The 22782-nt window shown below is 43.0% G+C and overlaps 1 protein-coding gene across 3 annotated transcripts in view; it reads left to right on the plus strand.

The window, feature by feature from the left end:
- SMAD2 (SMAD family member 2) overlaps positions 1-22782 on the plus strand; it is a 42926-nt gene that overhangs the window by 17050 nt on the left and 3094 nt on the right. For 2 of the 3 annotated variants that reach the window (XM_073584758.1, XM_073584757.1), the window contains 8 exons: positions 11708-11797; positions 14144-14337; positions 20214-20348; positions 20918-20992; positions 21271-21324; positions 21973-22185; positions 22292-22429; positions 22637-22781. In XM_073584758.1, coding sequence (XP_073440859.1) covers positions 11708-11797; positions 14144-14337; positions 20214-20348; positions 20918-20992; positions 21271-21324; positions 21973-22185; positions 22292-22429; positions 22637-22781 — 1044 coding nt within the window. The remainder of the gene's footprint in view (positions 1-11707; positions 11798-14143; positions 14338-20213; positions 20349-20917; positions 20993-21270; positions 21325-21972; positions 22186-22291; positions 22430-22636; position 22782) is intronic. The other variant, XM_073584759.1, reaches the window with a different exon arrangement.

The following is a 22782-nucleotide window of genomic DNA, read 5'->3' on the forward strand; positions in this document are numbered from 1 at the left end:
TCTGTGACATACAAATCCATCATAAACCTTTGCATTGCCGAGAAAATACTTTTAACAGTTCATTTTAATTTTCATCCATCTGATAATCAATTTAGACATTAAGTGCTTTGGGTGTGACAGAGCACTTCCCAAGCCCCTGCCTCCTGAGGTTGTTTTGCCATCCAGAAGCGGCCTCTTTAGCTTGATTGATAGCTTACTGTCTGATTTCCTCTCCTGGTGTCCCGCAGTGACCTCTCAATCGTGGTAAAACAACCTCAGGAAGCAGAGGCTTGCTGAAGTGCTCGGTCACGCCCAGAGCACTTAGCGTCTCATTGACATTTAGATTAAAACTCTACTTTGTCAGGAATGCAACAAACCATAGAAGACATAAAGGTGTCAATGGATATACATTTCAAAGACCTGCATGTTCATATTTGTGATTGTAGGGTTAATCTTACTTTCAGGTTCCCTTTTTAATATCGCATCATTTAAGCAGTAGTCCCACAATCACATGCTATACAGAATATAAGTGTCTGATCGCTGGGCGTTCCAATGCTATGAGAATAGGGATCTTGTGTCCCCTGTTTGAACGGTTGGGGCTGTTATCCATGCGTGCTCTCACTTCTTATTCATTGTATATGGGTCTGGTGGGGCCAAAAGCACAGTGCCCCCCAATGATCTGATACTTATTACCTACTCTGTAAATGGGTGGTAATTTGTGGGACAAACACCGTCAATTGCTTCCCTATTTATTGTTTTTTTTTTTTTTTTTCTTGTCTGCCTCACTTCTGTTTTTTTTGTTTTTTTTTTAATTTCTATGTAATCACCACTTTTACATGAATTTTGATTTTTTTTTTCCCTCCCTTACATTCTATTAAATCGTTATGCACAATGGCTTTGATATCCAAATAGCCACTGTCTTTATAATTGGCTTTGGATGATTACTTGGCTTTGATGTGGAGCACATACGGTACTTTAATTTGGGGCCAGATGGAGCCATGATCTTTGCTGCTTTATCAATTATATGGGTTTTGTTTTATAACAAAACTAGTCCCCAATTGCTTTTGTACATGCAAGTTACCAAAAGACCATATTTGCCCTCCCCAGGTCCAGTGGCGGCGCTGAGCAGTTGGACTCAGTGTATGGCTGTAGTGATGATGTGCATTGTGCACAGAGACCAAAGCAGCGGCAGAGAGCCAAAAAATGTTTGTGAAACAGGTTTGTTAAGTGGAAATCGTCTCTGACCCCTGATACATGCTGCACAAACCGTGGGCAGCGTATATCTGCCACTGGCTGTACAATCACAGCCACGTATGTTTGACTCCAAAACACTCTGATATTTCAGAGAAAAATGTGCTTTTAATAGCTGTCGGGGATTGAGCAGCACGGTGTGCATTAGTTGTACAGGTCTGTCCCTGGTGGCTTCACCCTGCCTGCTGACAGTGACTGACAAGCCTTAGCCTATACACGCCTGCACGACCTCTGTCCCCAGCAGCTATCACAAGTATGTTGTTCTCTGAAATACAGCAGCGTTTTAGAGTCAAACATACATGGCTGTGATCGTACAGCCAGTGTCTGATGCATTCTGCCCACGTATCACCAATCAGGTTCCCTTTAAGGGTAGTGATTGTTATGGAACCATTCTTGCGCCAGTCACCCAAAGCCCCCCACGCAATATCATTGTTGGATGCCGATGAAAGAATGGGAGCCTAGATGTCGTAAAGCAGGAAAAAAATATTGAAAGCCAGAATTACTGTTTTGCAGTCACTTAAATTCCCAGAAATGCAATAAAAAGCTGATCAAAAATCAAAACATAGCACCCCAAAATGTTAAAATGGTACCAATGAAAATTACTGCTCGACACACAGAAAAAAAAAAAGCCTTATCAGGTGTCACAAGATGACTCGTATAAGAATGTATACCTGATATCCTTCACAGTTATGGCGTAAAAACGTTTGAGCCTTTCCTTAACCTTTTTTCGGCCAAGGGCCATTTGGAATTTTATAAAGGCGTTCGGGGGCTGTATAAAATTATTAACTTAATATTTATTCAAACATTTAAAGGGAACCTGTCACCAGCTTTGGTCAATACGAGTTACGGCCACAGCCTTTCAGGGCTGATATACAGAGTTCTATAATGCTGCCCCCGATCCGACCTGTAAGAGAAGAAAAATAACTTATACTCACCTGGGGGCAGTCTGGTCCGATGGACGTCACTGGTCCTATTCCTGAACCTCCCATCTTCTTACGATCCCAGTACTCCTGTTTGTTTCATGTGGATGACGCATCCCTGCATCATCCACACAGTCTCCCCGGAATCGCGCTCCTGCGCAGGTGTACTTATCTGCCCTGTTGAGGGCAGAACAACGTCCTGCAGTGCGGCTGGGCCTCTGACGTTTCCCGGCACCTGCGCACTGCTGGACTTTGCTCTGCCCTCAACAGGGCAGATAAGTACTCCTGCGCAGGAGCATGATTCCGGGGAGACTGTGGATGATGCAGGGATGCGTCATCCACATGAAGCAAGAAGGAGGGACTGGGATCGTAAGAAGATGGGAGGCACCGCACCAGGACCAGCAACGCCCATCGGACCGGACCGCCCCCATGTGAATAAAAAAAAAAGTTATTTTTCTTCTATTACAGATCGGATTGGGGGCAGATATACAGCAATATAGAATACTACACATCAGCCCCGAAAGGCAGTGGCCATAACTCGTATCGGCCAAACCTGGTGACAGGTTCCCTTTAAATAACTCCCACCTAATGTGATGGCTGGAAGGACTTCTCTTGGTGAGGCCTGCTATGTTGGGAGGTATTGATGATGTTGCTACTCCCAACTGGTTTTCTAAGCTTGCATCAGTCAGTAAAATGCAAATACAAAATAACTTGCAAGAAAAAAATGCAACTGCAAAATTATAAAAAAAAATATATATTTAAAAAATGATAGTAAAAAGCCTGCAAATATAAAAGTGCACAAGAAATAATTTGCAACTTTGCAAAATAAAATCACAAATGAGCATGAAAAAATAAGAAAAATGCTAAGTAATAAATGCCTAAAGCTGTAACCATGAAAAAAATGCAATATAAAAAGAGAAAAATATTAAATTAAGCGTGCATGGAATTTTTAACCAGTTGCTTGCTGACTGACAAGATGCAGTGGGCTGTGCAGTTTTTGCAGACAGTACATGATGCATGCCAGTGCAGCCATGTCAGCTTGCACTAAGAGTGGTGATCTCCAGACATGTTGCATGGAAGCCCTGCCTTGCAGGAACTCTGCAGAAGGGCAGCCAGCAAACAGGAAATGCATCTGCAGCAGGCAAGGCTCAAACTTACTAATGCACTGGCCCCCAGCTGCCTGCACTCCTGCACTCTCATATGCACCAGGAGGATTTTGCATTTGCACCGTGCAAACTCAAGAATTTGGGCTCCTCTTATCTCCCTTACCAGGCTGAGACATTCTCCCCTTTGCTTTGGCTGGGAGGGTGCACAAAATACAGAGTACAGCAGCAGCTGGCACAGAGGCTCCCAGAGTGGCCATTGCTGCCTATGGTGAGCAATACCTAATGACTACCTTGAGCACTATTCATATCCAAATTGGTCTATGATCTGGCAATGCCACTACAGAGCCACCTGGCCCTGGTTTGGAGCTGACCATGGATACAAATCTGGGCAGAGGGGAGGCAATACGCCTCCACACACCAGCTGCTGCCTCCTAGGGATAGCAGTGACCCCTCAGAGCTGGAAGGTGACAGAACTAGACAGCAGAGCGACTGCCATCCTGAGCGGTGCCCGACATGAGGGGCACAGCACGTACTCACACAGGAGCCGCGGTGCCGGCAGGAGGCGCCTCTGACTGCGAGCAGTTCACTCACTGGAACGAGTCCCCCCAGGAGTGGGCGGAGACATGATGTCACTCAGCGCATGTGCTTTGCTAATTAGATGCAATTGTGATGGGAACCAAGTTCTCTGAAGAATTAAAGGGCCCGCGGCCAAAAAACTGGCAAAGTGGCTGCGGGCCGCACCAGATGATATCGCGGGACGCATTTTCTCCACTCCTGCCTTAAAGGGATTGTCCAGCTTCTGTGACTCCAGACTTGAGAATCCTCACATCGTGTGCACAGTGAGGATGCTCTGGTTTCGGGAACGGGAGGTCGTGTGACCACAAGAGTACAATATGCATAATTCCGGCCACATTCCAACTAGACTATATCTGGCCTTGCTCAATATATACATGTATGCAAATCGCATACTTACGGTCATGGGCCTGCAAGCATCTTCTTGGTGCTTACAATGTGAGGATTCACAGGTCTGCTTTCACATAGTGATTTCAGACTTGTACCCCAAGGCCCGACAACCCCTTTTAATAAATTCTGGAACATGGACCGCTCATGAACTCGCTGAACAGATTGTATTCCCATCGGTAGAGGCCATTTCAGTGAGCGAGATATGAATTGACCTGTGTTGATAAGCGGTCCTTTATAAGGTTTACTTGCCGTCATTTCCTTGGTCAACACTTCAGTGTCACAAGACCCAGAGGTAAACGCCGTTAGTTCCCTGCCTGCAGCTTTTTGTTGGGTTTGCAATTGACTGCTCCTAAGGGTTTAATATATTTTGGGTTGGTTTATTAATGTCCTCTAGAGTCACTGGGTTACTCCCTCTCACTTCATCTTCATGTATCCAAGGTTATAGGCAGAAAATGCTGGAGCGTATTTCTTCCACACATACATTGTACCTGATTTTACACCTTTTTATATGCCACATTTATTGGCTCTTTGCATGTATTTAAGAACCAGTGGCCCCCCCCACCCCCATACGCATGCTACAGCCATATTTCCATGATATTATGGCATTGTTAATCAGAAATGATTGCGTTTAGGGCTGCAGCCATGAAATGACATTAGTCTTAGCCGTCCTGATGTCTGCAGTGCTGACCTTTTGCAGTGTGTTTGTATTGCATGCAGCAGCGGAGGTACAAGTGTCTGGCTGTGTTGCTAGTGGCCTTGCACTTTATGAGGGTGCAACCTGTTGTCAGCGGAGTCTGTGTGCTGTCCGGTCTTTACAATGGCAAGCCGACGGGATGGGACAAGCTCAGGGCAGTGTTGAGGAGCTCCTATAAAACCCTGTGGATGGGAGATTGTTAATGTTTGTGAAGTGATTGGCTGTGCGGGTGCAGGTCGTTGGTATTTCTGTGTTCCCATAGCACCGGGGGCCTCGCTTATGTCCTATAACATACAGTATTCCAACCAGTGATGCAATGCATGTGCTCTTGGGGGGCAGATTATTTTTTTTTCCCTCTAGTAGCAGTGATTTGTGATTCATGATCAGTTGAGGGTTCATCAAAGGAGCTCATAAACACTTCAAGTTTTTACAAAAATATATAAAAACAAAAATTGCTGAAACGTGTCTTTCTTACTGTAGAATGATTTGAAATAATGTAGAAATAATTTGTAAATTGGCTGATAACCCTTCCCAGATGAATGGGCAGAACCAGTTCCTTCTATAAGATCATCATCATTCCTCCTCGGCATTGTGTCATCACATGCCTGAGTGAAGACCAGGAAACTGCAAAAACTTCTGCTTTTATGAAGGTGGCAGCACTTACCGGTGAACATGTAATCGAGGGCACCTGATCGGCAGCACCCGACTACTACGTAACCCTTTTAATTCCTATGGAAGCAGGAATGGTGCACTTATTTTTTTTCACACATTACTTCTGCATTTTGTTTTTTTTTCTCTTAAATACTAATACGTGTGGATGTATGTGTATACTTTGGTAGTGCTTCTTTAACTCCTTAACGGCAGCAGTTAAGCGTACTTGTTCCTTAGCGCCACTTTTTAACGGCACTGAGAAATAAGGTTATAGCAGTCCCCAGCCCCACCCCCCAGTGTCGGAAAATCTCCAGGTTCTCGTCTACCCCGGAGAATATGACTCGGGTCAGTTTTTACCAACCCCAGTGTTGCGATCACCATTTTTCACGGAATAATGGCGACAAGAAAAAAGTCTGATTACCTTTTTATTTCTCTCTCCTTTTACCCGAGCCCCCCAAGTACCTGCGGTGTCCCTCTGCGTCTTCTTCCAGGAAGAAAATGGCGGACGCAAGCGCCTGCCGAGGCCGGCCGGCTGGCACCCCGCAACAGTAGATTTTTCCTATTGGTTCATTTTGATCACTGTGATAGACCCTATCGCAGTGATCAAAATAAAAAAAAAATGGTAAATCAAACCCCCCTTTATCACCCTCATAGATAGATAAAAATAATAAAATATATTTTTTCTTTCCATTAGGTTTGGGCTAGGGCTGGGGTTGGGGTTAGGGCTGTGTAGGGGTTGGAGTTAGAATTGGGGGAGTTTCCACTGTTTGGGTACATCAGGGGGTCTTCAAACATGACATGGCACCCAACATTGATTCCTGACAATTTTGCGTTCAAAAAGTCAAGCGGTGCTCCCTCCCTTCTGAACACTGTTATGCGTCCAAACAGTGACTTTCCCTCACATACGGGGTATCAGCGTACTCAGGAGAACTTGCACAACAATTTATGTGGCCTTTTTCTCCTGATACCCTTGTGGAAATAAAGGAAAGCTTGGTTCCAAAGTAAATTTTTTGTGAAAAAAGTAAAATGTTAATTTTTTTCCTTCCACATTGCTTTAGCTCTCATGGAGTACCTGAAGGGTTAATAAACTTCTTGAATGTGGTTTTGCGCACCTTGAGGGGTGCAGTTTTTAGAATCTTGTCACTTTTAGGTATTTTCTGTTACACTGACACCCCCCCCCCCCCCAAACCCACTTCAAATGTGAGGTGGTCACTAAAAAAAAATGGTTTTGTAAATTTTGTTGGAAAAGTGAGAAATCGCCAGTCAACTTTTAACCCCTACAATGTCCTAGCAAAAGAAAATTGTTTCCAAAATTATGCTGATGTAAAGTAGACATGTAGCAAATGTTAGTTATTAACTATTTTGTGTGACATATCTCTCTGATTTAAGGGCACAAAAATTAAAAATGTGAAAATTGCAAAATTTTCAGTTTTTGCCAAATTTCGTTTTTTTTTCATAAGTCATATCGAATAAATTTTGCCACTAACATGAATTACAATATGTCACGAGAAAACATTCTCAGAATCAGTGGGATACGTTGAAGCGTTGGAGAGCTATAACCTCGTAAAATGACAGTGGTCAGAATTGTAAAAATTGGCTCTGTCACTAAGGGGTTAATCACTTGGATGCCATAATCATCATTGATCAAAATATCTATGGGGGTCAAAGAGCTGGGATTGGAGTCGTCTCTGGTCTTGGTGTCATCATAAGTGTACAGCAGACGGCACGAGAAGCTGCACTCATTCAGTGATTGGCTGCAGCGCTGTTAATGTAATGTCACCACTAGAGATAAGCAAATTTGTTCGGTTTTTTTTGTCCCCGAATCTGATTTTGACTTATTCGTGCCATATTCAAACACTATTCTTGACGAATGTACGTTTGATGATTGGTTCCGAACATATTCGGTAATATCTACTCCCATTGACTCTAATGACGTTCGGCTGTGTTCGACGAATATTGAAAAAACAATATTCGCTGCAGATCGTATTTGGAACCGAATCCGAACAAATTCACTCATCTCTAGTCGCCACTGCAACCAAAGATTACCATGGAGCAATGGAGAAACAGTGCTGGACCTGAAGAGGTTGAAGCTCAATTTTTTTTAATTTTTTTTTTTTATGTATAGTGTGGTTGTCTCGTAAGCAATAGGAACTTCCCAAGATTTCAGTAAGAAACTGAGTTGATGACGTGACGACTTGTGACTCTTTTCACTGCGTTGTGCGTGTTTGCGTGGGATTTGCTTGCGGTCAGCAGGGTTCTTTCTCCTTTAGTGTCGGATTGTCTGACCAGCTGATGAGTGAACGGTTGTGGGTCCAGAGAGAATGTCTGAACGGATCTCTGTGCTCCGGATAATCTGTAAAAATATAATTACACGACATTTGAGTCTAATTGCGTATTAGCCGGCCTCCTAACCATTGCAGTGTGCGCTGACCCTCCTCTCCTCATACGTCCTCCTTTGTGTAATCGCGTGCATTAAATTATCTGTGTTTGCTTTGTGGCCTCTCAAATATTTGATAAAAATACCAGAGGTCAGCTGCGCTCAGGCAAAGAAGAAAACTTGGAAAGTATTCTAAAGTTTCAGGGCTGAGTTACTGTATCAGCGACTGTTTTGTCTTCGCCCGTTACCCGTCCTCTAAACACGGCCTTCTCATTCACACGGACCCTCTAAATGAGATGACCTTTGTGTTCCCATAAGCCGGCCATATGTCTGAGATGTAACTGTCCCGCAGATAATGTGTGAACCACAAAATGATACTAATTAGACATTTCAGCAGGCAAAAAAAAAAACCATTTCCATCAAGGAAAAAAAAAAAGTTCAATCAATCCAATAAAATAATATATAACATCTTTTTATAGACACTAAAATATAGTAAACAAACTTGTACAAATTTTTTATTTTTTAGTGTATTGATGTGGACAAGTGGGTTACCAGGCCATAATTACCACACAATGAATGACGTAAAAGAGCAAAAGCCAAAAAACAGTGGCAAAATTGCTTTTTTTTTTTTTTTTTTTTTTTTATACGGTTTCACCTCCCCCTCAAATTTTTTTTCTTTTTGAGTACATTATATGGTAAAGTGAACGGTGTCGTTCAAAACTAAAGTACATCTCGACCTGCAAAAAAAACAAAAAAAAAAACAAGCCCTCGTATTACTGTGTTGATGGCAACATACAAAGTTATAGCTCTTAAAGGGAGAAAAGAAAACAATCAGTAAAAAAAAATTATAAGCTAAAATTGGTTTCTGGAAGGACTGGATTAAGGCCTAGTTTCCGTTTAGCCACCATTTTTTTATTTTTTGCCTTTCAGTAGAGTGGATACCATCTTTTTTTTTTTTTTTTTTTTTTTTTTTTTATATATTTTATGGAATCGGAACCGTTCATTCGTTGCATCAGGTGTTCTATCGGATTTAGAGCCAGATAAAGAGTCATGTTCAGAGTCTTCCAATTTGGCTGTGGATGCCGGTGTAATAACCTTGCAGCAGTTGTGTCCGGCAGCAGCCCCCATCGGGGCTCACAATCTAATCTTGTGTCTTCAGGAGCGCACCGTTCCTCTCCCTGAAGATTGACCAGTTCAGTGGCTTGTCCGCGCCACTGGTCTGAACTGTGCGCTCTCCCATCTTGTTCTCAGAGACTACTTTGCCTCCGCAGCATCAGAGGAGCCCAGGGTTGGATCCAAACATCTGCCGCTTGCATGCTCTGAAGCGCCAAGCGTGTAAGCGCTGCGCTCCTTTGCTAGGTAGACGGCCACTCTTGATACAATGCAGAGGTGGCCGGCAACCTAGTCAACAAGCAGTGCACAATATAACTAAAATTGCTTTTAGGAACAAAAAGGATATTTAGCAAATTGCAAAGTTGCTTGTTTATAAAAACACATTGAAACAGGCATTGTTGTCTGTCCTACGTCATTCAGGCCACCGGATAGTGTTTGCAGCTCGCACAGAGGTTACACGTAGACGTGCGCTAGGTGGTAACGACAGAAGACGTGGCTGGTGCAGATAAGACCTTGGAGTTTACGTCTCCGGATTAAAGATGCTGACATCAGAAGCAGCAACGTTCATGTCACAGGCGGCCGCAGGACTTACTCATCGTTTCATCTGGTCACTTTCTGCAGAAGTAAACCTCTAGTGAAAGCTGGCACGCAGATTGCTCAACTCTGGCCTTAGGGGAAGGGGGCGCGCTTCCTTTTTTTAATGTGAATTTTAAAGCTAAGCTCAGGAGATGGTGAAGTTTGTTTTCCTGTAGATGCAGAACATAAGGAGGAGCGCAGTTGGAGTTGACCTTGTTTTCTTCTTTTGTGAGTTAATAGAACATAATGTATCGCCCAGTTTATTGATCATGCTTGTGTCCTAAATAGCACATATACATGAGATCCCGCCAGCCTGACATCACCATGGGATCACACAAGTGATGGCTTACCCAGGCTGTGCGCTAGGAACATGTCCTTTGTGATGAGATTACCATCAGTGCTACCCTGAAGGGCTCATTTACAGCAGCAACTTTCCTGCCACAGCAAGCACCTTCCATTGACCACTACCATGTTTACAGGGGTCAATGATCAGGAACTAGCGCTCTGCAGAAATGCAAAAATGATTTTTTTTTTTTTTTTTTATCCCAAAATACATGCAAAAAAAAATCTAATATATTTTTTTCTGCATGTATTTTTGGCTAAAAATCATTTTTGCATTCAGGTTTCGGTACGACTGACAGAACTAGGAAAAGGCAAATGGTGCAGGCATTTGCGCTGAAAGGTGAATGCAAGAATGTTTTTTTTTTTTTTTTTTGTTTAACCCAAAATACATGCAAAAATTATATAGATATATTTATACATTATAATTTTTTTGCATGTTTTTTGGGCTAAGAATTATTTTTGCGTTCAGGTTTCATTACGAATGTCTGTACTGTTTGCTATTTCCAGGTTCTTTCTTTCCCTGCATGATCCATTTTGATATGGCTCGCTGTCGTAAATCAGCTGAGAGGAACTCCGAAAAAGAGACAGAGAATCCGTCAGCAATCGGTTCTGACCGAGATCGTTGGTAACTCACTTCACTCATTGTGTAGTGAGTGCAAGAGGGAAGCTGTAGACATCACAGTGCAAAAAATATAACAACACCGGATTGCAAAAATGTTTACCCCTCGATAATACATTAAATTAAAAAAAAAAAAATCCTTAAAAGGGGGACATCCCTTATAAATCTGGCCATTGACATGCAAAATATGGGTGATTGTAAAGCTTTGTTCATTTACGGTAGGCCGGTCGTGAGCACTACTTTGCCCGATTTGTGTGTTTTGGGATCTGATGTCTTTGCTTGTGTCATTGAGAAGGGAGCATTGCCGGATACAAGTACTCCTGCTCTTCTGTAAATACAGGAATGTGATATTCACCGTTTTGCAATGGAAACAATAGAAATGGAGCGCTGGTGTGAGCCACACCGGTAAAGAGGATGGTAGATGAGAAGCCCTAGGGAGCACCAGCCGCAGACCCTCGTAGAGGGACAATAACTATAGAGCAATGAACAGCGGTCAGGAGGGCGCCAAGGACGAGAGGGAAGTCTGTATTCCACAACGCGTTTCGACAGCAGGACGCTGTCTTCCTCAGGTGGGTACAATTACCTGAGGAAGACAGCGTCCTGCTGTTGAAACGCGTGGAATAAAGAGATCAAACAGACTTCCCTCTCGTCCTTGGCGCCCTCCTGACCGCTGTTCATTGCTCTACATTCACCGTTTTGCAGCACTCTTAGGCGACATGTTATATTGGTACTCGTACGGCCTCTCAGGTTGGGGGTCTCTCTAACTGATGATTAGTATGGGACCACCCTCCATTCTTGTCAGCCATGTTTCACTCATTCTTGAGGGGGGCCGTATTGTAAATCCTCCGAGCTGCATTGTGACCCCCTCCATCCAGTCTCCGCTCCTCCTCTGTGTGTTCAGCTTTTCCACATTTTGTCATAGCTTTACTTCCGATCATTTCTTCCATTTAACCCCTTCCTTTACACTAACGATGACATTCTTTTTGTATCTTTCTATGTGAAGGAAGTGTTCTGTACATTTTTTTTTTTTCCCTCCATGTTTTGACCCCATGGTATATCAAATAACCATGCTTCCATTGTTCACATCAATTTTTGTTTTTTCGATTTATTGCACAGCACTTGCTCTGAAATTTGGGGACTGAGTACACCAAATACCATAGATCAGTGGGATACCACAGCCCTTTACAGCTTCTCTGAACAAACCAGGTGAATATATTGCACTCTGTCGCATAGAGCTCTGGGAGGGGGAGAGGGGCTAGACATGGACCGCAGGATGGTGCTTCTTCTGAAATCAATTTACAGCTACTTTACTGGATGTTTAATTTAACTTTTTCTTTTTGTTACGTTTGTGTTTTTTTTTAATTTTTTTAATTTTTTTTTATTTACTAGCTGACGTTTTGACCAACGAAATCTGATTTTAGAGTGTAAGTGTTAGTCGTGCCCAGCGGAAATATCCATTTATCAATGTTGGGGAACAGCCGACGTGATGAAGGCATACTTCTCCAGTGTAAATGGCCATTGAGGTCGTGAAAATTCACCCCCTTCCGCTGGGCCGGATAACATGTACATTTTAGAGCCATATACATTAGTTTGCATCATGTATTGCATAAACGCACCCCAAGTATAGTCTAAGAGTTATTCTCAGATCCATCCTTCCACGGTTCTTTTGTCAGCCATTGATTGAGCAGTCAGAGAATTTACATTCAAGTTCCACGCTTAGATATTTCTTGGTTCATGTTATTTATTTTCTGTTTGCCATTATTTTGTCCATTTCACAACCATTTACATCTGCATTTGTGTATGTACATATGCAGTTAGTGTTCGTGGTCTGTTGTGTGGAAAGCAAATTGGAGGGGGAGTTCATTTAAGGCTATGTTCACTATTGAGCACGATATTACAGTGGACGTCTAGGATCTACTTAAAAGGTTGAATCATTTAATTATCCTGTACTGATCCCGAGTTACATCCTGTATTATACTCCAGAGCTGCACTCACTATTCTGCCGGTGCAGTCACTGTGTACATACATTACATTACTGATCCTGAGATACATCCTGTATTATACCCCAGAGCTGCACTCACTATTCTGCTGGTGCAGTCACTGTGTACATACATTACATTACTGATCTCGAGTTACTTCCTGTATTATACCCCAGAGCTGCACTCACTATTCTGCTGGTGCAGTCACTGTGTACACACATTACATTACTGATCCTGTATTGATCCTGAGTTACATCCTGTATTATACTCCAGAGCTGCACTCACTATTCTGCTGATGCAGTCACTGTGTACATACATTACATTACTGATCCTGTATTGATCCTGAGTTACATCCTAAGTTATACTCCAGAGCTACACTCAATATTCTGCTGGTGGGGTCATTGTGTACATACATTACTGATCTTGAACGGATCCTGAGTTACATCCTGTATGTAAACAGTGACTCCACCAGCAGAATAGCGAGTGCAGCTCTGGAGTATAATACAGGAGGTAACTCAGGATCAGTAATGTAATGTATGTACACAGTGACTGCACAAGCAGAATAGTGAGTGCAGCTCTGGAGTATAATATAGGATGTAACTCAGGATCAATAATGTAATGTATGTACACAGTGACTGCACCAGCAGAATAGTGAGTGCAGCTCTGGAGTATAATACAGGAGGTAACTCAGGATCAGTAATGTATGTACACAGTGAGTGCACCAGCAGAATAGTGAGTGCAGCTCTGGAGTATAATACAGGATGTAACTCAGGATCAGTAATGTATCTACACAGTGACTCCACCAGCAGAATAGTAAGTGCAGCTCTGGGGTATATTACAGGATAACTAATGTAATTTGACGCAACTTTTTACGTAGATTTCTTCTATGTGTAAAATGGTGTTCAGCAGTGGGCACGGTGTAGATGGGGCATAATGTATTTATTTTGGCTGCTCTTTATTTTGCTTCTCCCTAATGCATACTTGCGGCTGATACTTTCTGCTCTTATACTAGCTGGACTTATGAGTATAGGTGACGGTTAGTGTAGTACAGATAGGGGGCGCTGTAGGTACAGTCCTGACTTTCTCTTCGGGATCGTTCTGCTGTGCAATATGCCGCCTCCTGTAAACTTTAGGATACATGTCAGTGTCTTGCTTTTTTTACGGCTTTGCTTATGTTTTTGCTCTGTTTTTTCCAGTGCTGCTGCCGTCTTTGTGTTTGCATGATGATCTAGCATCCGTTTTGCTGCAGCTTCTCTCTACGCTTGGTTATAACCTCAGCTGCTACAGTCTCGAGTGTATCTTCATTTTTATTTTTCTGCCTCTCAACTAATTGTCTTACTGCCAGGTGTATGTGCTGTGTGTCAGTGGTGGGTACATTCACCCGCACCCTGTGCCTCCTCGTCTCGGTGAATGCTGATCTAGCTCCTGCTTTCTCTGTGCACTCTCTCTGCTGTAATCTTCCATCTTCTCCTCTCGCTTCAGTGTTTGCACATTTATTTAATGTAATGATATTGTTTAAAGCTTTCATTTTTTTCTTCTTTTTCTCCCTAATATTCATTCTTCCTCTGCCCAGGTCTCTAGATGGCCGCCTTCAAGTGTCCCACCGCAAGGGGTTACCACACGTTATTTACTGTCGTCTCTGGCGCTGGCCGGACCTCCATAGTCATCATGAACTGAAGGCTATTGAAAATTGTGAATATGCTTTTAATCTTAAGAAAGACGAAGTTTGTGTCAACCCTTATCACTATCAGAGGGTGGAAACTCCAGGTGAGTGCAAGGTTACATTTTCTTTTATGGTTTTTCTTTGCTTCACTGCTACACACCTTCACTGACGGTCGAACCTCTGGTCTCTTTGCTAGACGGGGGACAGGACAAAGTGGTCCCTGGGTCCAAGGAAATGTAACTTAAATTACTTTTATATAATTTACATACAGTAGATAGAATGAGTATTTGATACACTGATAATTTTGCAAATTTTCTGACCTACGAAGAATGGAGAGGTCTGTAATTTTTATCTTAGGTACACTTCACCTGTGAGACAGAATCTAAAAAAAAAGCAGAAAATCACATTGTATGATTTTTACTTAATTAATTTACATGTTATTGCATGAAATAAGTGTTTGATACAATAGAAAAACAGAACTTAATATTTTTTTTTAGCAATTACAGAGGTCAGACGTTTCATGCAGTTCTTGACCAAGTTTGCACACCCTGCAGCAGTGATTTTGGTCCACTCCTCCATAGAGATTTTCTCCAGATCTTTCAGGTTTTGTAGCTGTCGCTGGGCAACATTGAGTTTTCAGCTCCCTCCAAAGATTTTCTATTGGATTCATGTTTGGAGACTAGTTAGGCCACTCTAAGACCTTGAAATGCTTTCTACTAAGCCACTCCTTAGTTGCCCTGGCTGTGTGTTTCGGGTCATTGTCAGGTTGGAAGACGCAGCCATGACCCATCTTCAGCTCTTTTACTGAGGAAAGTAGGTCGTTGACCAAAATCTTGTGATATATGACCCCATCCATCCTCCCTTCAGTGCGATGCAGTCGTCCTGTCCCCTTTGCAGAAATGCACCCCCCAAAGTATTGGGTTTCCCCCACAATGCTTCTTGGTTGGGATGGTGTTCTTGGGCTTTTACTCATCCTTTTTCGGCCAAACAAGGCGACTGGAGTTGATAACAAAAAGTTCTATTTTGGTCTCATCTAACCATATGACCTTCTCCCATGCCTCCTCTTGATCATCCAGATGGTCGTTGGTAAACTTCAAAGTGGCCTGGACATGTGCTGCGTGAGCAGGGGGAGGGGACCTTGTGTGCCCTGCAGGATTTTAATGCATGACGGCGTAATGTGTTACTAACTGTAATGTTTGAGACTGTATTCCCAGCTCTCTTCAGGTCATTGACCAGGTCCTCCCGTGTAATTCTGTGCTGATTTCTGACCTTTCTCAGAATCATCCTTACCCCACGAGTCAAGATTTTGCATGGAGATAATGGAAGAAACACAAGATGACTGCCAGGAAGATTGGCAGTTACCTTGTGTTTCTTCCATTTTCTAATAATTTTGCCAGCAGTTGTTTTCTTCTCACCAAGCTACTGGCCTATTGCTCTGTAGCTCATCCCAGTCTTGTGCAGGTCTACAGTTTTGTCCCTGGTGTCCTTAGACAGCTCTTTGGTCTTGGCCATGGTGGAGATGTTTCTAGTGTGATTGTGTAGACAGGTGTCTTTTATACAGGTAACAAGTTCAAACAGGTGCAATTAATACAGGTATTGAGTGCAGAGAAAGAAAAGCTAACAGATCTGTGAGAGCCAGAATTCTTGCTGTTTGGTAGGTGATCAAATACTTATTTCATGCAATAAAATTAAATTATTTAAAAATCATGCAATGTGATTTATCTGTTTTTTTTATTTTTAGATTCTGTCTCATAGGTGAAGTGTAACTACTATAAAAATGACAGACCTCTCCATTCTTTGTAGGTGGGAATACTTGCAAATTGGCAGTATATCAAATTCTTATATTCCCGACTTGTATGGCTATATCATGTACAGTATTTGTGTGTGTATATATAATGTGTATGTATACACGTGTGTGTGTGTGTGTGTGTGTGTGTGTGTGTGTGTATACATGTATACACTGCGTGCAGAATTATTAGGCAAGTTGTATTTGAGAGGATTCTTTTTATTATTGAACAACAACTATGTTCTCAATCAACCCAAAAGAGTCATGAAAATCAAAGCTTAATATTTTTGGAAGTTGGAGTGGGTTTTTTTTTTTAGATTTGGCTATCTTAGGAGGATATCTGTTTGTGCAGTTAACTATTACTGTGCAGAATTATTAGGCAACTTAATAAAAACCCAATATATACCCATCTCACTTGTTTATTTTCACCAGGTAAGGCCGGTTTCACATTAGCGCTTTTTCAGCGCGCGCACGGCCGGGGGTAGCTCCGCCCCCGAGCCGGCTCTCTGCCCGGCGTGCCCGCCCCTTGCTTGTAGCGCCGCCTACTAGCGGACAGCGGCGCCTGCGATCGGCGCACCCTATCTTTAGCATAGGGTGCGCAGATCGTGCGCAGGCCGTGCGCTAGTTGCGCTTTGACCTGCGCTGCGCACTTTTGACGGTGCGCCGTGCGCGCCAAAATCCGAAAAGTTTGATTTTGGCGCGCACGGCGCACCGTCAAAAGTGCGCAGCGCAGGTCAAAGCGCAACTAGCGCACGGCCTGCGCACGATCTGCGCACCCTATGCTAAAGATAGGGTGCGCCGATCGCAGGCGCCGCTGTCCGCTAGTAGGCGGCGCTACAAGCAAGGGGCGGGCACGCCGGGCAGAGAGCCGGCTCGGGGGCGGAGCTACCCCCGGCCGTGCGCGCGCTGAAAAAGCGCTAATGTGAAACCGGCCTAAACCAATATAACAACACAAAATTTAGAAATAAACATTTCTGACATTCAAAAACAAAGCAAAAAAAATCAGTGACCAATATAGCCACCTTTCTTTACGATGACACTCAAAAGCCTTCCATCCATAGATTCTGTCAGTTGCTTGATCTGTTTACGATCAACATTGCGTGCAGCAGCCACCACAGCCTCCCAGACACTGTTCGGAGAGGTGTACTGTTTTCCCTCCCTGTAGATCTCACATTTTATGAGGGACCACAGGTTCTCTATGGGGTTCAGATCAGGTGAACAAGGGGGGCCATGTCATTATTTTTTCTTCTTTTAGACCTTTACTGGCCAGCCACGCTGTGGAGTATTTGGATGCATGTGATGGAGCATTGTCCTGCATGAAAATCATGTTTTTCTTGAACGATACCGACTTCTTCCTGTACCACTGCTTGAAGAAGGTGTCTTCCAGAAACTGGCAGTAGGTCTGGGAGTTGAGCTTCACTCCATCCTCAACCTGAAAAGGTCCCACAAGTTCATCTTTGATGATACCAGCCCATACCAGTACCCCACCTCCACCTTGCTGGCGTCTGAGTCAAGAGTGGAGCTCTCTGCCCGTTACTGATCCAGCCTCGGGCCCATCCATCTGGCCCATCAAGAGTCGCTCTCATTTCATCAGTCCATAAAACCTTAGAAAAATCAGTCTTAAGATATTTCTTGGCCCAGTCTTGACGTTTTATCTTATGTTTCTTGTTCAAAGGTGGTCGTTTTTCAGCCTTCCTTAGCTTGGCCATGTCCCTGAGTATGGCACACCTTGTGCTTTTTGATACTCCAGTAACGTTGCAGCTCTGAAATATGGCAAAACTGGCGGCAAATGGCATCTTGGACGCTTGATCTTCCTCAGTTCATGGGCAGTTATTTTGCGCCTTTTTTATCAACACGCTTCTTGCGACCCTGTTGGCTATTTGCCATGAAACACTTGATTGTTCGGTGATCACTCTTCAAAAGTTTGTCAGTTGAAGACTGCTGCATCCCTCTGCAATTTTCTCACAATTTTTGACTTTTCAGAGTCCATCAAATCTTTCTTCTGACCCATTTTGCCAAAGGAAAGGAAGTTGCCTAATAATTAAGCACACCTTATATAGGGTGTTGATGTCATTAGACCACACCCCTCCTCATTACAGAGATGCAAATCACCTGATTTACATAACTGGCAGTTGGCTTTCAAGCTTAGAGTAGGACAACATGTATAAAAATGATGAGGTGATCAAAATACTCATTTGCCTAATAATTCTGCACACAGTGTACACACATACATAGTCAGTCATGGCTGAAAGTGTTTGCACCCTTGAAATTGTTCCAGAAAATAAGGTGTTTGAACCAGAAAAGTATTGCAATTACACATGTTTATTTCCTTTATATGTTTTGGAACAACACAAAAAAAAACAGGCAAATTGGACAAAATTTTACACACTGCGCCTCTGGACAAAATTGTTGGCACCTTTCAAAAATTGAGGGGTAAGCAACTTTGTTTCAAGCTTATAATGCTTGTTCAAACTCACCTGTGGCAAGTAACGTGTGGGCAATGTGAAAATAACACCTGACACCAGTTAAAAAGGGGAGTTGACTCTGCATTACACTAAGCATGGAGAGCCTAAAGAGGAGAAGAGAACTGTCTGAGGACTTAAGAACAAAATTTGTTGCTGAAGCTGTCCTGCAGACTCAGGATGCATCAGTGTCGGCGCAAACGATCTGTCGACATTTGAATAAAATGAAACGCTATGGCAGGACATCCTGTAGGAACGCACTGCTGACACAGGCATAAAAAAGCTTGACTGCAGTTTACCAAAATGTACATGAGTAAGCTGAAATAATTCTGGGAAAGCATCTTGTGGACAGATAAGTCCCACGATAGCGCTTATTGGTAAAACGCGTCATACACTGTTTACCAAAAACGGAATTAGGCCCACAAAGAAAAGGAGACTGTACCCACCGTCATGTGACCCCTTGGGAAAATTAATTGACCACCCCTGATCCACACCAAACATTGAGTCCTGGTAAATTTGAGTACTATTTGGAGCACAATAAACTCAATTATGACGATTGTTGTCTCTACACAATTCATCCCACAGAAAACAAGCACTTATATGACTGTTAGTGGACAAATAAAAAAAAAAGTTATAACTCTTGGGAGAAAGGGGGGGAGGTTCTTTTTAAAAGGGCTATTTCAGCCAGCAAAACTGATTGAACAGACAGGTGACATTTGTAAGATCAGTATGTGTCCCACCACCGTGACCTTCACTGATTAGTAGAGCTGGACACCTAGGTTCCTGTTCTTCCCTGCCTGGTTACAAAATTACGGCCAAGAGGAGTAGAAAGGAGCTGCTGGATGTCCCACCAAGGAAAACCTACTTTGGTATCTGCAACTCCTCCTGGCCTCATTATTTCAGCTAGAGAAGAAGCAGGGGTTGAATTTAGGACGTGTAGTTTCCTGTTCTGGCAAACGGTGAGGGTCCGAGCATTGGCACACACACCAACTAAAAGTTATGAAGTGTCCCCTCTGATTATTCTGTATGTTGGATGGCAGCTGTCAGAACTAGCTGGCTTGTTTGCTTCTGCTGTATGCACATGTATCTCTGACACTCCCAAATGTGTATATTGTAGGGTCTGGTGAAAACAGAGGCCACATTCACAGGTTTATCTGCAGAACCCTCAGAGGACTTTTATGTTTGTAAGATCATTCATTTATTCCCCAAGTCTGCAAGATGTGCCCCTACACACTCAGATGTGGTCAGCTTAGATTGGACACACTTGGGGTGTAAGCATCTGCCCCATTGATGTAGGGGTCCTCCAGTTGTTCATTTATATATTAATTTCCAGTAAGGAATGATGCTCCACCGTGTGTGTGTTTCATAAATCCCATCTGGAGAGCCGACGGGTTCCCTTTAATGGTGGTGTGACATTGATCAGTAAAGTCAGGGCTGCTTCCCTCACACACAGCTTAATTGGTGATTAGTCTTTTAGTCATTCATGGACAGGACTGGACTAAGATTTTTTTCCCCCCTGCTGCTCCAGCGCTGCCTTTCCGCTTTTGCCCATGGTCTTGGTTGATGCTGTCACATTTACAGAACATGACCTCTGCAGCCAGTCACTGGGGGGTCGGTTGTCTCTTGCCATCAGTTCTTATGCTTGCTGAACGCAGTGATTAGTTGCAGACAGTGAAGTTGTCCTTGTACACTGTGACTGAATAATGTTTTTTTTTTTTTTCTTCTTTTGCAGTTTTACCACCGGTACTGGTGCCGCGACACACGGAGATATTAACAGAACTTCCTCCGCTCGACGACTACACGCATTCCATTCCGGAGAACACTAACTTTCCAGCAGGAATCGAGCCCCAGAGCAACTACATACCGGGTGAGGCCATCAGCTTCTGTGTAATGTACAGAGCGGTCGTGTGTCTTATGGAAGCCTCTGCTGTAAGAAATACTATGCGGCGTCCAATCTCCTAGACAGCCTGTGTAAGAAGCTGGTGGTTACCACCACCCTGTTATTACAGTGCAAGGTTGGCACAGGCTTGTGCTTTTGGCAACCACAGCTGCTCTCTAGAGATGAGTTTGAAGACTCCCATCCATCAACCCCCTCTTAGATCCATATTTAATAGCATCCACAGCACCTAAGGGGTTTTACAGGCAGCAATGCCAGATAAGTTGTCACTTCAGTCTTGTGCCAATCAAATGCCTTTAGGTCTGTTGTGAGCCCTTATTTGTCTTTATAACCCACCTGCTTTACTACTATCTACTAATCTGCCAGCTCATTCTTAAGGGAGGGTAAAAACATGAATTTCACGTTCAAAAGGTCATATTAAGTTCTACAAGCTTTGGAAAATGTGTTATAATTGCAGCGCTGCTATTGTGATGTCTTTATTGTGGGATTTCTGGTTGTTGAAGTTTTGTTTTAGTGACTAATTATTTTGGTTTCTGCAGAAACGCCACCTCCGGGATACATTAGTGAAGATGGAGAGACAAGCGATCAGCAACTTAACCAAAGCATGGACACAGGTACCCAAACCTCCCAAGGGGGCTGTTAAAGATTTATCATTATGGTGGTTCATTTTCCATAAAGTGCAGTTGAATTAAAGTGAAATTTCATCAGACGTCTTTCTGATAGCACAGAAACCGGCCATTGATGAGCTACAGACCAATGTAGTCTTTCTATAACATCTGTGTATGTGCTAAACGTGTCCATCAAATAATATGAAGTGTATCCCCTAAAAAATAACCAACGTATGCAAATGTTACTGCAGGTTAATTCCTTTTGTTTTTTTGTTAATTTGCAGGCTCTCCGGCCGAACTTTCTCCTAGTACACTTTCTCCAGTCAATCATAACCTGGGTAAGTCTTAAATTTAGTAACTTGGACTTAAAGGAGATAATGAGAGAAAAAAAAATCTATACACTTGCCCTTTTAATGTCGGCAATTCCTGTACATCTTCCCCCAATACTTCCTGCTTGTTGACTGTTCCCTGCTGAGGTCATGTCCCATATACCCTACATGAGCGCTTCATCCAGTCACTTCCCACGGTGCTTTATTGCTGTATACCAACGAGGTTGCATCAGACTCATAGGGTATATACGGGACGTGACATCCAAGGATGTGGACCAACAAAGCAGAGTAAAAGGGTAAGAGTATTTTGAATAATTTTAGATGTGTTGCCTGTCTTCAGCTTTTCAATCTGCTTGTTTGTGGTCTCAGAAAATGATGAAAACTTGTAAGAAAGTCATTCTAGGCAGTAAATGATCACCGATATAATGCATAGATATGTGTAGGTGCCACCAGATGGGCCCTTCAAGGATTGCCAGAACAGGGGTCTTGTGTCTACCATGCTCCCCTGATTGGAGAGGTGATGATAATCGCAGCTCATGTGAATGGCATATCCTAAAATAATTCAACTTTTAAAGGCTTTTTATGCTCACGAGTTGCACTTTCTTGGGTCTGCTTTTTGCTCTAATTTGATTGTAATGTTTCTTTATTTTCTCACAGATTTGCAGCCCGTCACTTACTCTGAGCCAGCTTTCTGGTGCTCAATAGCTTATTATGAGCTGAACCAGCGAGTGGGGGAAACGTTTCACGCATCACAGCCTTCACTCACAGTGGACGGCTTCACAGATCCATCAAATTCAGAGAGATTCTGTTTAGGTTTACTGTCAAATGTGAACCGGAACGCCACGGTGGAAATGACTCGACGCCATATAGGTAATGTCGTCCGCTACAAGCTGAGAAATTGTAGTAGTATTTTATTTTATTTTTTTATCGTTTTTTTTATTCCCCCTTATAAACATAGTGTTCTCTGTTTTCGCAGGAAGAGGAGTGCGGTTGTATTATATTGGGGGAGAAGTATTTGCTGAGTGCCTAAGTGATAGTGCTATATTTGTCCAGAGTCCTAATTGTAACCAGCGGTATGGTTGGCATCCTGCGACGGTGTGTAAGATTCCACCCGGTAAGTTCGGCGCCATTTACATGTGAAGCACAAACGTAATAAGAAATGATTACTCAATTGTTTTAATTAATGGAACGTTTTCCACAAGGTGGAAGCTGCTAAATGACGACTTAAATATAAACCCAGTGGCTTTTATGACCATTTTTAGATTCTCCACTTATTTTTCTTTTCGTTCCTTTTTTTTTTTTAAATTTTTTTTTCTCTTAGGCTGCAATTTGAAGATTTTCAATAACCAAGAATTTGCTGCCCTCCTCGCTCAGTCTGTGAACCAGGGCTTTGAAGCAGTTTACCAATTAACCAGAATGTGCACCATCAGAATGAGCTTTGTAAAAGGCTGGGGTGCCGAGTACAGG

This window comes from Dendrobates tinctorius, unplaced genomic scaffold (assembly GCF_039654945.1).
Source record: "Dendrobates tinctorius isolate UK_male_01 unplaced genomic scaffold, ASM3965494v1 ptg000085l, whole genome shotgun sequence".
Taxonomy (NCBI): Eukaryota; Metazoa; Chordata; class Amphibia; order Anura; family Dendrobatidae; genus Dendrobates; species Dendrobates tinctorius.